The sequence below is a fragment of the Mucor mucedo genome (genome assembly GCF_025094135.1).
Source record: "Mucor mucedo strain NRRL 3635 chromosome Unknown EV154scaffold_5, whole genome shotgun sequence".
Taxonomy (NCBI): Eukaryota; Fungi; Mucoromycota; class Mucoromycetes; order Mucorales; family Mucoraceae; genus Mucor; species Mucor mucedo.
In genome coordinates, this window is record NW_026252289.1 from 71,472 (window position 1) to 84,058 (window position 12,587).

At 37.2% G+C, this 12,587-nt stretch overlaps 6 protein-coding genes across 6 annotated transcripts; 2 read left to right on the forward strand and 4 right to left on the reverse strand.

The window, feature by feature from the left end:
• Nucleotides 1–776: 776 nt before the first annotated feature.
• On the reverse strand, nucleotides 777–3,427 carry EV154DRAFT_236706 (dihydroxy-acid dehydratase). Its single transcript, XM_051594530.1, has 6 exons — nucleotides 3,005–3,427; nucleotides 2,822–2,946; nucleotides 2,690–2,750; nucleotides 2,423–2,615; nucleotides 2,081–2,354; nucleotides 777–2,004 (listed from the first exon to the last, which is right to left on the reverse strand). Exons 1-6 carry the CDS (start codon nucleotides 3,052–3,054, stop codon nucleotides 914–916), a joined length of 1,794 nt encoding a protein of 597 aa, XP_051462791.1. The 5' UTR covers nucleotides 3,055–3,427; the 3' UTR covers nucleotides 777–913.
• Nucleotides 3,154–5,096, reverse strand: EV154DRAFT_434865 (threonine aspartase 1-like protein). Its single transcript, XM_051596772.1, has 9 exons — nucleotides 4,870–5,096; nucleotides 4,727–4,811; nucleotides 4,463–4,668; nucleotides 4,087–4,402; nucleotides 3,807–3,996; nucleotides 3,673–3,753; nucleotides 3,558–3,595; nucleotides 3,460–3,498; nucleotides 3,154–3,410 (listed from the first exon to the last, which is right to left on the reverse strand). Exons 1-9 carry the CDS (start codon nucleotides 5,019–5,021, stop codon nucleotides 3,348–3,350), a joined length of 1,170 nt encoding a protein of 389 aa, XP_051462792.1. The 5' UTR covers nucleotides 5,022–5,096; the 3' UTR covers nucleotides 3,154–3,347.
• Nucleotides 5,097–5,785: 689 nt separating this feature from the next.
• On the forward strand, nucleotides 5,786–6,914 carry EV154DRAFT_598334 (uncharacterized protein; the record flags this gene model as incomplete). The annotated part of the gene is made up of 5 exons (XM_051607043.1): nucleotides 5,786–5,803; nucleotides 6,128–6,171; nucleotides 6,232–6,268; nucleotides 6,328–6,418; nucleotides 6,481–6,914. 5 exons carry the CDS (start codon nucleotides 5,786–5,788, stop codon nucleotides 6,912–6,914), a joined length of 624 nt encoding a protein of 207 aa, XP_051462793.1.
• Nucleotides 6,915–7,214: 300 nt separating this feature from the next.
• EV154DRAFT_492051 (uncharacterized protein) lies at nucleotides 7,215–7,668 on the reverse strand. The gene has a single exon (XM_051599630.1). The coding sequence runs from the start codon at nucleotides 7,661–7,663 to the stop codon at nucleotides 7,364–7,366; it is 300 nt and encodes a 99-aa protein (XP_051462794.1). The 5' UTR covers nucleotides 7,664–7,668; the 3' UTR covers nucleotides 7,215–7,363.
• Nucleotides 7,669–8,265: 597 nt separating this feature from the next.
• On the reverse strand, nucleotides 8,266–9,595 carry EV154DRAFT_434871 (flavoprotein-like protein). The gene is made up of 3 exons (XM_051596773.1): nucleotides 9,322–9,595; nucleotides 8,882–9,268; nucleotides 8,266–8,800 (listed from the first exon to the last, which is right to left on the reverse strand). Exons 1-3 carry the CDS (start codon nucleotides 9,434–9,436, stop codon nucleotides 8,481–8,483), a joined length of 822 nt encoding a protein of 273 aa, XP_051462795.1. The 5' UTR covers nucleotides 9,437–9,595; the 3' UTR covers nucleotides 8,266–8,480.
• A 2,161-nt stretch (nucleotides 9,596–11,756) lies between these two features.
• On the forward strand, nucleotides 11,757–12,578 carry EV154DRAFT_492055 (NAD(P)H:quinone oxidoreductase, type IV). Its single transcript, XM_051599631.1, has 2 exons — nucleotides 11,757–11,908; nucleotides 11,968–12,578. Exons 1-2 carry the CDS (start codon nucleotides 11,794–11,796, stop codon nucleotides 12,468–12,470), a joined length of 618 nt encoding a protein of 205 aa, XP_051462796.1. The 5' UTR covers nucleotides 11,757–11,793; the 3' UTR covers nucleotides 12,471–12,578.
• The last annotated feature ends 9 nt before the right edge of the window (nucleotides 12,579–12,587 follow it).

Below are 12,587 nucleotides of genomic sequence, written 5' to 3' on the forward strand. Positions count from 1 at the left end.
CAAAAAGTCGAAATAGAGATCTAAAAGATGGTAGTTTTTTTTAAAAATGTTGCGAATATTTGAAAAACGGATGAGGTCCTTTACAACATCCTAGGATAAATTTAATGACGCCTGCTAAAAGTAGATGATTTTGAAAAAATGTAAGTCGGACCTCATCCGTTTTTTTAAAAGCTGGATTAAATAAGGGGTTTTTTTTATTTTTCACAAATTGGTATTTTATTTTTTCCTCAACGTTAACTGCTTTGAATCGAATGACTCGAATGCAAAACACCTGCGTAGGGGCGGTACTTAGCGTATTTATGACAGAAATTATTGCAGGAAAAAGCACCAAAAAATCAGTCAATTAAATAATCATTTTTGGAATGGCCCAACTATGGCTATACGGCCGATTTGGCTTTGACTTGCCTTGAAAAGCCTTGACTTGTGGCGGTGCGCTTGACGAAGGGGGTTTTTGAGCCAATAATATATCCGGGACCGCGATTAAAGAAATGCAGCACACCATCAGACCAAGCATCGATTTTCTCATGAAGAAACAAAACCAACAATAAGACCAGAACCACTGTAAGAGAGCTAACCAGGGGGCCAGAACTGCTGTAAACTAAATTAAATGTCACTCAACGTTTCTTTTTTACGAGTATCTTTGATAATGATATCAATGGTGGAAGGGAAGAAGTTATATAAAGCTAAGAGTTTTGATTTAAGGTCTCATTTTACATATGTGAATACTTCACGTTTTTAAAATTCTGATCCAAGCATTCCGATAAGGCCTCGATACATTAGAAGTTAATTTCTCATTTAAAATTTTATTGATATAGACTTGTAAATGACGAGGATTATAAATGGTTCAAATGATGTATTATACAGAGGGTGTGTGTGTGTGTGTGAGGAGGGGGAGGGGGGTTTAGATTTTTAATTACAATTCATCAGTAACAGCACCTTCACTTGCACTCTTGACAGTCATACAATATCTTGCAAGAACACCACGAGTATACTTGAGAGGTTGAGGTACAAAGTTCTTTTTACGTTGGGCGAGTTCCTCATCGGAAACTTCCAAGTTCATTTCACGAGTCTCAGCGTCAATGGTGATAACATCACCGTCATTGACAAGACCAATAGGTCCACCGACTTGAGCTTCAGGACAGACGTGACCAATGATGAAACCGTGAGATCCACCAGAGAATCTACCATCGGTCAAAAGAGCCACATCCTTACCCAAACCAGCACCCATGATGGCAGAAGAAGGCTTCAACATCTCACGCATACCAGGTCCACCCATAGGTCCTTCGTAACGAATAATGGCAACAATCTTTTCTCCAATCTTGAACTCGTTCTTTTCAAGGGCCTTGATAAAGTTCTCCTCACCGTCAAAGACACGTGCCTTACCAGTAAATTGGAGTCCTTCCTTACCCGTAATCTTGGCAACGGATCCTTCAGGAGCCAAATTACCACGAAGAATTTGTAAATGTCCACTAGACTTGATGGGGTTGGAAAGAGGACGAATGACATCTTGTCCTTGAGGGAGGCCAGGAAGGCCGTGCAAGTTTTCTTCGAGAGACTTACCAGTGACAGTCATGACATTACCATCCACCATACCTTCTTCCATGAGGTACTTGAGAATAGCGGGGATACCACCGATACCGTGAAGATCCTCCATGACATATTTACCACTGGGCTTCAAATCGGCCAAAAAGGGTGACTTATCACTAGCGGCTTGGAAATCATCCAAGGTCAACTTGATACCGACACTCTTGGCAATAGCAAGCAAATGAAGAACAACATTAGTGGAACCACCAAGGACCATCGTCAATACCATAGCATTTTCAAAGGCAGCACGAGTCATGATGTCGCGAGGTAAGATGTCCTTTTCAAGAAGGTTGCGAATAGCTTTACCAGCAGCGTGACATTCAGCAATCTTTTCAGGATAAGCAGCGGGTGTAGAAGAAGAGTAGGGCAAAGTCATACCCATAGCTTCAGCAGCAGAGGCCATTGTATTGGCAGTGTACACTAATACCAATATGTGTCAAAATACAGTAACCAAAAAATAAATAAAAAAAAAAATCACAAAAAGATGACTACTTACTACCACCACAAGCACCGGGACCAGGACAGGCATGACGAATAATGTCATAACGCTTATCTTCATCAATTGTACCAGCAACATATTCACCATAAGCTTGGAAAGCAGACACGATATCTAACTTACCACCACCACAGCTTTGACCGGGTTGAATGGTACCACCATAGACCATCAAAGAAGGACGGTTGACACGACCCATGGCCATCAAGACACCAGGCATGTTTTTATCACAACCGGGAATAGAAATATTGGCATCATACCATTGTCCACCCATGACCTAAACCAAAATTGGTTAAATATACGTGTCGGGAGATTTTTTGTTTTCTTTGATATGAAGATACTTACGGTTTCGATACTATCAGCAATTAAATCTCTGGATTGAAGAGAGTAACTCATACCTCTGGTACCCATACTGATACCATCACTGACACCAATGGTGTTGAAACGATAACCAATAAGACCAGCATCTCTAACACCCTTCTTGACCTCACCGGCCAAATCCAAAAGATGCATGTTACAAGGGTTACCTTCGTACCAACTGGATTTTTTTATACACATGGTTTAGCATCAATGAAAAAACAACGCAATTTTTTCTCTCTAAACACTACTTACACACTAGAAATACCGACTTGAGCCTTGTTCATATCTTCATCAGTCAAACCAGTGGCGTATACTAATGATGTCGGTTGTTTAATAAACTTGTATTATTTCCTTCTCCTCGTGAATTTAATATGAAAAACTTACACATAGCTTGAGAAGCACCTTGACTTTTAGGTTGAGTAATGACAGAACTGTACTTGTTCAACTTCTTTTGGTTGTCAGAAGCATAGTGTCTAAGACCAATAGGAGCGGCCTTGGTAACGTCGCGACTAAACATCCAGTATGAGTGATTTGATCTAAAAAAAGTATATTTATTTGAAGACTTACAAAGTACGTGTTGTGAGAGGGGCAGCTCTCGAAAGAAGTTTAGAAGCCATTATTTTTTTTAAATGTTACAAAAAAGAGTAGGGAGGTGAAGAAATTCTTTTAAAGAAAAAGGGTTTATAAGAAAGAAGAAGAAAAAAAAATTACTTGGAACCACAAATCAAATAGAAATACACTTTGTGAGTCAACACGCATTCTGTCATTTTTATGAAAATCCTACACTTTTTATTGGCTTATAAATAAATAGTCATTTTTGTTCAATCTCTAAAATCCAATGATGAAGCCCGCTTATAGGCTAAAGAATAACTCCGGCCTTTTATTTATTTTTTCTTTAGCGCATGAAAAGTTAAATTAACCATCCAGCAGACACCGTCTTTTCATGTTCAGATGATTTCCTAGATATCAACGTCTTTTTCTTGTTAATCTTTCTCCCCGTGTTTTCTTGATATGTAGTGTACCTTTGGCTTTTTAAATGTCCCTGACATGTAACCAATCCCCTAGAAAGAACGCCTTAACTATTTTTGATTTTGATTTTTCCCATACTTTTCGTACGTACCATATCCGGAGTGACATGTCCGTACCAAAACTCTATTCCTAAATATATATAAATATATATAAAAAAGGGTAACACTTCAATTGATAATAGATTGATAATTTAAATCAAAACTTGCTTGTTGTATCCCTCGTTTTCTGCGTTCGAAGCGCGATTGTTCCCACCGATTTCTCATCATACATATCCAAACATGGTGATTCTTTTTTTTTTCTTATTAGTAATCTGACTAGCCAGCTGCCTATTTGTTCTAACCTAGAAAATCCTTGTTGAATGAATCTGTCAAAGCAATCTTCATATCTTCTTGTTTGGAAATGCGTTCCACGCATTTATAGGTAAACAAAGTTCTCATGATTTGTTCTCCCGTGCCTGTTGTACTACAGGCCACACCAGCTTGACCTTCTTTCTCATTCTGTGCCCAACATCCTGTACCATACATGGCAGCCTTTGTACTTGTTAGCTCCGTGCTTATTTTTACACATGCACTCCTCGCCTTATTTTTTTTTTTTTTTTTTTTTTTTTTTTTTTTTTTTACCTCTCCTACACGACCTGGTGCTTTCAGTGAGATTCCACCACTACTAACACCAGCAGCTATATCTCCATACTGATCATGGCAAATAGCACCCACTGTATCATGACCTAAATCCACATTGTCTTCCTCATCCTCTACTAACCTTCCAACATGATCTAAGTATGTCTTATACGCGTTTGCTACAAGTGAAATGTGTGAAAAACCAAAAAGAAGGAATCCATATGTGAGTTGTCTCTTACGATCAATCAAATCCTCTTCTTCTACAATGACATGTCCACGCTCTTGAGCCCAATCTTTTGCACCTTTTCCTGCCAAAAACCTAACCCATATATAAGCGTCGTGCGAAAGCAAAAATATTAAAGAAAAATGGGGCCCTTACATTGGAGGTATTCTGCCCAAGGACATTAAACCTTTTTCTGCCTCGCAAACCATATGATGTGCTGTCAAAATCGGGTTTTTGATACCGCTGACTGCTCCCACTGCACCAAACGTGCCAGACTGTCCTGTCATTAAACTAGCATCACATTCCACTGTACCCTTCAAGGTTAGGTTCGAGCCATAACCTGCATTCGTTACGGGATCGTTCTAAACCTCCACAGTCAGTCGTTTTGTTTTGAGGTGAAGGGGGCTTGAATGTTTATACCTCTAAATGCGCAATGGCAACAGCCACAGCCTCAGCAGCTGTACCTCCTTCTCTTTTTAAAACATTCATGGCAAGTTGACATGCTCTAAAAGTTGGGGAAAAAATAAGTTTGCTGTTGGTTGTAGCGTGTTGTGAAGTTTTACTTTGCCAACGCTGCTTTATATTTAGGTTCTTTCGAACGTGCTAAACGACCTTGTTTTTGTGTTGGTTGAAAATGACAAGCATTGAAACAAAAGAAAATACCTGCACCCACATGAACTGCTATAAACACAGGTTGTGACATTGAGGGTTTCATAAGGAGGAAAGAAAAAAAAAGAAAAGGTGACTCGTTATGCTTGTTGTGTGTGTTTAAAAATAACGCCAATAAACGATACTCCGTTTCGTCATTTATCACCACGTACGTCCTCCACACTCGATTTACCATAACAAGGACAATATCACATAAATAAGAAAAGACTTTTTTTATCGAATTAATAAATGAATTAAGCTATTTAAATAATAATAAATCATTCTCACACGTTTAAATTGGCTTTTTCTTAATTAAACAAATTTCAAAGTGATTTTTCGAGTGCAAAGCCATGTTATACAGATACTAGGAATGTTATATGCGGCATCAACAATTCTGGCTTCAACCGTTTTGGTATCTTGAAGTTTTCGACGTTTTACGCGAGCTTTATGCGAACAGAACTAATTTAAGCGTTATTATGGAAATGTCTAGAACTCCGTATTTTTATCAAACGTATTTTTTAGAGTTACGTGATGGTCTACACATAAGTCTTTACGTCAATTGACATGCCATATCGTCTAAACTTCTTAGGATCATCGACTTTTGTTTTCCATAAAATCTGCTTCACTATCATTTAAAGCTACTACTGCTAGGGGTTTTTTTTTTTTTTTTTTTTTTTTTTTTTTGCAAATGTTTCTATTATAAACATTATAAATATGAACAATTAGATCATTCTGATGACATAAGCTCTTGTTTATCAGCCTACAAATAAAGCTGGTTCACACACTTTATTCTCCTTCTTTTCTTTTCCCTTAACACACTTCTTTTATCATATGAAAGTAACCGATAACGTAAAAAGGTTAGTTAGTAATGATACTTCTGTTTCTTTCAAAATACGTTAAGTCGAAAAAGATATATTGCGATATTGCGGCTGCTGCTAGTCTTTGCTATAGGAGGGCGACATCCCAGGCAGAGAGTTCTTAAGTTTTTGGAACTCACGGACTGTGAACAACAGAGATTGCACCATAAATAGGTGTAATCATACTGGCCTGCTGGTCTTAGCCATAATTTCTGTTAGTGGGTCTAGACATTTCCCGTCATTATATTGATGTAAAAGGTAAATATTTTGAGCTCAATGGCAGATTGCCGTGAAACGCTAACATTTGATAATACAGATTTGGATATTAGTGAAGTCGCAGTGCGATTTTAAAACACCCAAGTAAGCACTATAAAAAGGAATGCGGGCCCAGCTCTTAATAAGGCTTTTATTTTTTGATAGTGTTTCTTTGATTTCAAAAGACCAAAGTACATGCTTTGTAAGTGGGTTCATGTTTTTTTGTCATGATTTGTTAAACAGACTAAATCGGGTTCATAGGCTGGTTACACAACCGCATATTCTTGTAAATGTTGCCAAACGTATTACGAAGAGCTTGACGATCTTTTAGATCATATGATACAACAGCATGGTAGATACTTAAAGAATATGTATTTTTTATTGCGTAGTTGCTGACTTACATTATATTATCAGTACCCAGGGAGCATCTTGCAAATGCAGCTAGTTTTAAAGGCTTAAATGATGAAGAAAAGTTGACACTATCTACTGGTACCATTGTAGAAGATATCCTTTATGAGTTTATTAAACGATATATTGTAGACCATCCGACATGTTCAATGATCCTTGATTTAAAAGATATGACCTATGCAAACAAAGGGCTATTTACCATTAAAGAAATCGATGAAATGAAGAAACAAGCACCAATGACTATAACATCAAGAATTCCACAAGATCTTTGTGACTACATTGAGCACTTCAACTGTGATAATATAAAAGATCTACGAAGGCGTCTTGCTGATATCCAGGATTGGGAAAAAGAAGAATACGATGTGAACAAATACCATGATCTTGACTGGATTAAGCATACTATTCGCTCTTCTACTAGACTCTACCAATCAGGCAAATGAAATACTGCGGTATTTAATAAACAAGCTTGCAACCCGTCGCTTTTTTTTGTGTACTGCTTTGATTACGTGCTATACCTATGTTGCTGTGTTTTCAAGACAAGCTGTTTGAACTGCCATAACAAAACAAGTATTGGTAGCACTTGTTTACCAAAGAGACGTGATATATCTGCTTGGTTTATCTGCTATGATCAAAGTCATGTTCAAGCCAAACTGTTGTAACGCAAACGTACCAAGACCTTCATAGTTGCCGTTATTGACAAAGACCAGATTATCGAGCATATCTTTTAATACTTTTGGTAATTTGATTCGTTTAATTGCCGATGTAGATCCAATTGTTCTGTTTTTATTTTTACGTTGGGAGCTAGCCAGACTTACAGATTCGCCACTACAATTTGGAAAAAAAAACCGAAATTACTACAATATCTATATGTATACTCCTTCTTTGAAACTTACGCAACAATTTGAATGCTACTGATATCGTTAAAAACTGTATCAATAGGAAGCCATATATGTTTGTTGTACCATTGCTCTTTCTGGACAGTATTTAATTCGCCTGATTCGTAGAGTCTAACATAAGAGTGAATAGTATGCTTAATCCAGTCAAGATCATGGTATTTGTTCACATCGTATTCTTCTTTTTCCCAATCCTGGATATCAGCAAGACGCCTTCGTAGATCTTTTATATTATCACAGTTGAAGTGCTCAATGTAGTCACAAAGATCTTGTGGAATTCTTGATGTTATAGTCATTGGTGCTTGTTTCTTCATTTCATCGATTTCTTTAATGGTAAATAGCCCTTTGTTTGCATAGGTCATATCTTTTAAATCAAGGATCATTGAACATGTCGGATGGTCTACAATACATCGTTTAATAAACTCATAAAGGATATCTTCTACAATGGTACCAGTAGATAGTGTCCATTTTTCTTCATCATTTAAGCTTTTAAATTAAGAAATCAGCAAAAAGAATAAGCAAATGCTTGGCCAATAGAATTTATCTAAAAATTGCTGGAATTTATTTGAATTGATTTTTTCTAAAGCAGTACTTATTATTTTCTCTCTTCAAGCTCGCGTAAAATGTCAGAAACTTCAATATACCGAAACGCTGAAAGCCAGAATTGTCGATGCCGCATATAACACTCTTATCAAGTACCTTCATAACATAGTTTTGCCACTCGAAAAATCACTATTGTAGTTGACATAGACAAGTCTGAAAATGTGGTAAATCCCACACCATTATATAGAAGTTGGTACTGAATCCCCACTCTTAATTACTACAAGATATATAAAAAAAATTGATAACAGGCTTGCCTTTTCAAGGTATGAAAAGGAAGGGCAGTTTGAAAGTTATATTAGATTAAATAGTTTATTGTATAAATATTACATAAAAGGAAAATAAAGGCGTGGCTCTTGGAGCATTCACCACGTTGGAAGACGAGTCGGAGTCAATAGGGATTGTTAAAGATACGACAAACAATCTTCAAATTGAGGGTGGAACCACTGTATAGTAGTAATAGTAATAGATGGGAAATAAGAGTGTAAGGGGGGGTTTTTTTTTTTTGTGGTTTTACATGCAGAAACACTTGGATTCTTTCTTGGCTTCAGGCTTAGCAACAGCTCTAGACTTTTTTTCTTCCGCTTTAGGCTCTTCCGCTTTGACGGTTTCTGTTACCACAGGCTTGGGTGCCTCTGTCTCTTCTACAGATACTGCTGCTTCCTCAACGGCCTCAACCGATTCTACCACGTTTGTTTTTTTTACGTTTTCCTCCTCCTCTGCTACCTCCAAACCCCGATGGAACGTGATCAAAAGCTTTGCAAAGTTCTCTCCTTGTGTTCTAGCAATTTCCAATTCCTTTTCAGTAGCTTGTCGAGATCCATCACCATTAGCTGAGAAAGTGAAAAGTGAAAAAGATGTTTTAGTTTTTTTATGATCGAAAAAAAAAAAGAAAGTATGCAATTATACGTTACCGACGGTACCAGCACCATAGGGAGAGCCACCAATCACTTCAGAGTTGTCAAACAAGTTGCTGTTGGCGAAACCAAGAGGCACGTAATTTAATCCAAGATGAGTAAAGTAAGTCAACAAGGTAAACGCGGTGGTTTCTTGTCCACCGTGTTGAGAAGCTGTGGAGAAGAAAGTACCGGCAAACTTACCAGCCAAAGCACCAGAGGCCCAAAGACCGCCAGTGGCATCAAGGAAGGACTTGATTTGTGCAGGCATGGTACCGAAACGTGTAGGGACACCGAACAAGAAACCATCGGCTTCGCTTAAATCATCCACAGTAATTACAGGAACATCGGGCTTGGGGGGAGCTTGCATCTTGACCAAGATTTCCTCAGGAAGTGTCTCGGGGACTAATACTTTTTTATTAGTAATGCGATGGCTATCTATCTTTGTTTCGTATTACCTTGGAAGATCTTAGCGTCAATACCAGAGGCAACAAGGCCCTTTTGAACATCCAAGGCAAGTGTGTAAATGTGGTGGTAGAGAGAGTAGATGATGATATAAACTTTGGGAGCCATTTTTTTATTTTTTATTACTGCCTTTGTGTATCTGCTGTTTTCTTGGAAAAATAAAAGAAGAAAAGGGATTGATTTATAAAATCTCAAACTGCCCTATTTTAATAATGGGACTGGTAAAATTAGTAAGGACTTACTAATGTACTAAAAAGTAACAGGGACACGTCGCGTTTTTTTTCTATCCCCTCTCTCCTTTTTCGATCTGACTAATTCTGTGCTTTAAAAATATAAAAAAATATATAAAAAAACTCGATGTTATCTCCTGTTTACATCATTACCGATTTTCTTTACAGCCCTACCTAGGCTGTAGCTTTCAATATCCACAAAATAAACTTGAAGCTCAAGGCATTACTGTAAAGATCTTCCAGGTACAAAACACAATAACAACAAAGTAGGTCGATCATTACCTAACAATTAGAAATATAAATAGGTTCCCCATAAACATTAGTTTTTTGAATAACTACATGCACCTCACTCGCCTAAAATAATTATTCATCATCTGTCCATGACTCTTGTCAACGCTGACACATTCATGCTCGGTGGCACACCTTGATGTGAAGTATTGACTTTTTTTTTATAAAACAAGCATAATCACACGTTTTTGGTACGCTTCCATCACACATGAAGTCATTCTTGGACGCTTTTGGATTGCGAGACATGAGCCTTATCAGGTAAATTTACTCAACAAAACAAAAGCAGCAAATAGTGTTACTTTGTGTCTCAAATGGAAAAAAAAGGATCTACTTTGTCTCAAAGGTAATAAAAAGAACAAAATAGTTTATTTATTTATGTTTAATGAGAACTTGTCTTTTAGGACTAGAAGAAAGATTACCCTGCATTGCTTTCCTGCAAGCAAGATAAATGTGGGAAATACCCATAGACGAGAATAGCAACCCCTAATCAATAGAGTGTATTACTGATCCGGGTGAACTTTAGTGCTGAGGTTATACTTTGTTTACGGCTACGGCTAATCACTACTATAGGGTGGGTAGGATTTAAAGATGTACGCCCAGCTTGGATTAGGGATTAGCACAAGTTAAATAAAACACTCTATAATTTTAACTCGAGAATCTTTATAATGTAATAATTTCCGTAAATCGTGGACTGAAGCAGCCGTAGCTACTTGTGCAAAAATATTAAGGTCTACACGTTTAATCAGACATAAGTAATTATGTTAGAGTAACAACATCGCCTGCTATGCACAACGTTTTATTGTAAAGTCATGATATATTGCCCCTTTACCCACTTTACAAAGCCGATCTATAATACGATAAAACTTTAGTGTAATTTTAGACCTAGAAAGGACAATATCTAATCATTGGATTAGTGAGCACCAGTGACTAAGTTAGTTGTCAAGTTGGCTATTATAAATGTATGACAAGGAGAACGCGTTCACTTATCACGTATCCCTAATACATCTTGTATTATAAATATGTCGGATTAGATGTTAAACAATTTTGCCTTTTACATGAAAATAATCTAATGATAGCATTGGAAAAAAGACAGGTTTTTTACAGGGAGATGGTAATGTCTGTAGACAATTATACAACAACAAAAAACGGAAGGAAAACTTTACAAGTATTAATTGCACGACGGCTATGATACTAAAAAAAAAAATGAGAAATATTTTTAGAAGTTATTCTATGTCGTGTAACACCGAGTAATATTGTTATTATTGGCTACAACAGCATGTATAAAACCTGTTGTAGGCTTATGTAATTTTGTCTGAAATTGTGCACTTTGCTACTTCTATTTGAAACAGTTCATGAGTATGATATGTAAAAACATAAAACATTTCATTCTCAATGCTAAAAAAAAACCGCTAAAGTTTATGTGTGTATGAATATCTGATATTTTAATTCGTATTTGATAAGCCAGAGAAAACTCAGCATATAGTTCACACCTTGATTCACAGTCTAAAAGTCTAAGCTCTCTTGAGGCATGAATGGACAAACAGGTTTTTGGTTTGGAAACAACAATACTCTGTCAGATAACATAATCAACCTATTATGTTAAAGTGAAGGCTTTACGACGATAAAGTGTAAGCATTTTGAATAGGTAGATAACAAAAAAGTAAAATTAGGGTCACAGAATTAATCAGATCGAGATAAAAGACGCGACCGTGTTTTCTGTTGCCTTTTTTAGTATATTAGTAAACCCTTAATAATTTTTGCCAGTCCCATTATTAATTCTTGCTTTGAAAGCATGACAAACGAAACGATCGGTTGTTTAAATTGAAAACAGGTCCCTCCTAATCTTTTTTTTTTTTTGTTCTCCGTATAAATAGGGCATGAAGAATTTCTAGACCAATCCTTTTTCTTCTTTCATAACACAACAAAAAAACAACAATTACAACAAAAATGGCTGCCAAAGTTTATATCGTCATCTACTCTCTCTACCACCACATTTATACCCTTGCCTTAGAAGTCCAAAAGGGTCTTGTTGCCTCTGGTGTTGATGCCAAGATTTTCCAAGGTAATAATAAAAATAAGATAGAGGTCGCGTTTGATTGTAAACTAACATGTAAACAATAGTCCCCGAGACCCTTTCTGAGGAGATCTTGACCAAGATGCACGCCCCTCCCAAGCCCGACGTTCCTGTTATTACTGTTGCTGATTTAAACGAAGCTGACGGTTTCTTGTTCGGTATTCCCACTCGTTTCGGTACCATGCCTGCACAAATCAAGTCTTTCCTTGATTCCACTGGTGGTCTTTGGGCCTCTGGTGCTTTGGCTGGTAAGTTTGCCGGTACTTTCTTCTCTACTGCTTCTCAACACGGTGGTCAAGAAACCACTGCTTTCACCACCATCACCTACTTTGCCCATCACGGTATGGTATATGTTCCCCTCGGTTTCGCCAACCCTCATCTTTTCGATAACTCTGAAGTCATTGGTGGCTCTGCCTACGGTGCTGGTACTGTTGCCAATGGTGATGGTAGCAGACAAGTCTCTCAAAAGGAAAAGGAGATTGCTGTCACTCAAGGTGAAAACTTTGGTAAGATCGTCTCTACCTTTGTCAAGGGAAAGACCGTTGCTTAGATACCATTTTTTTGGAAAAATAAACTACTTTTTTTTAAAAAAATACAAAAACACGTGTGGTTTGAATGTCCGATGGATTGCAAGAGAGAGAGAGAGAGAGAAAGAGAGTAAGAGAGT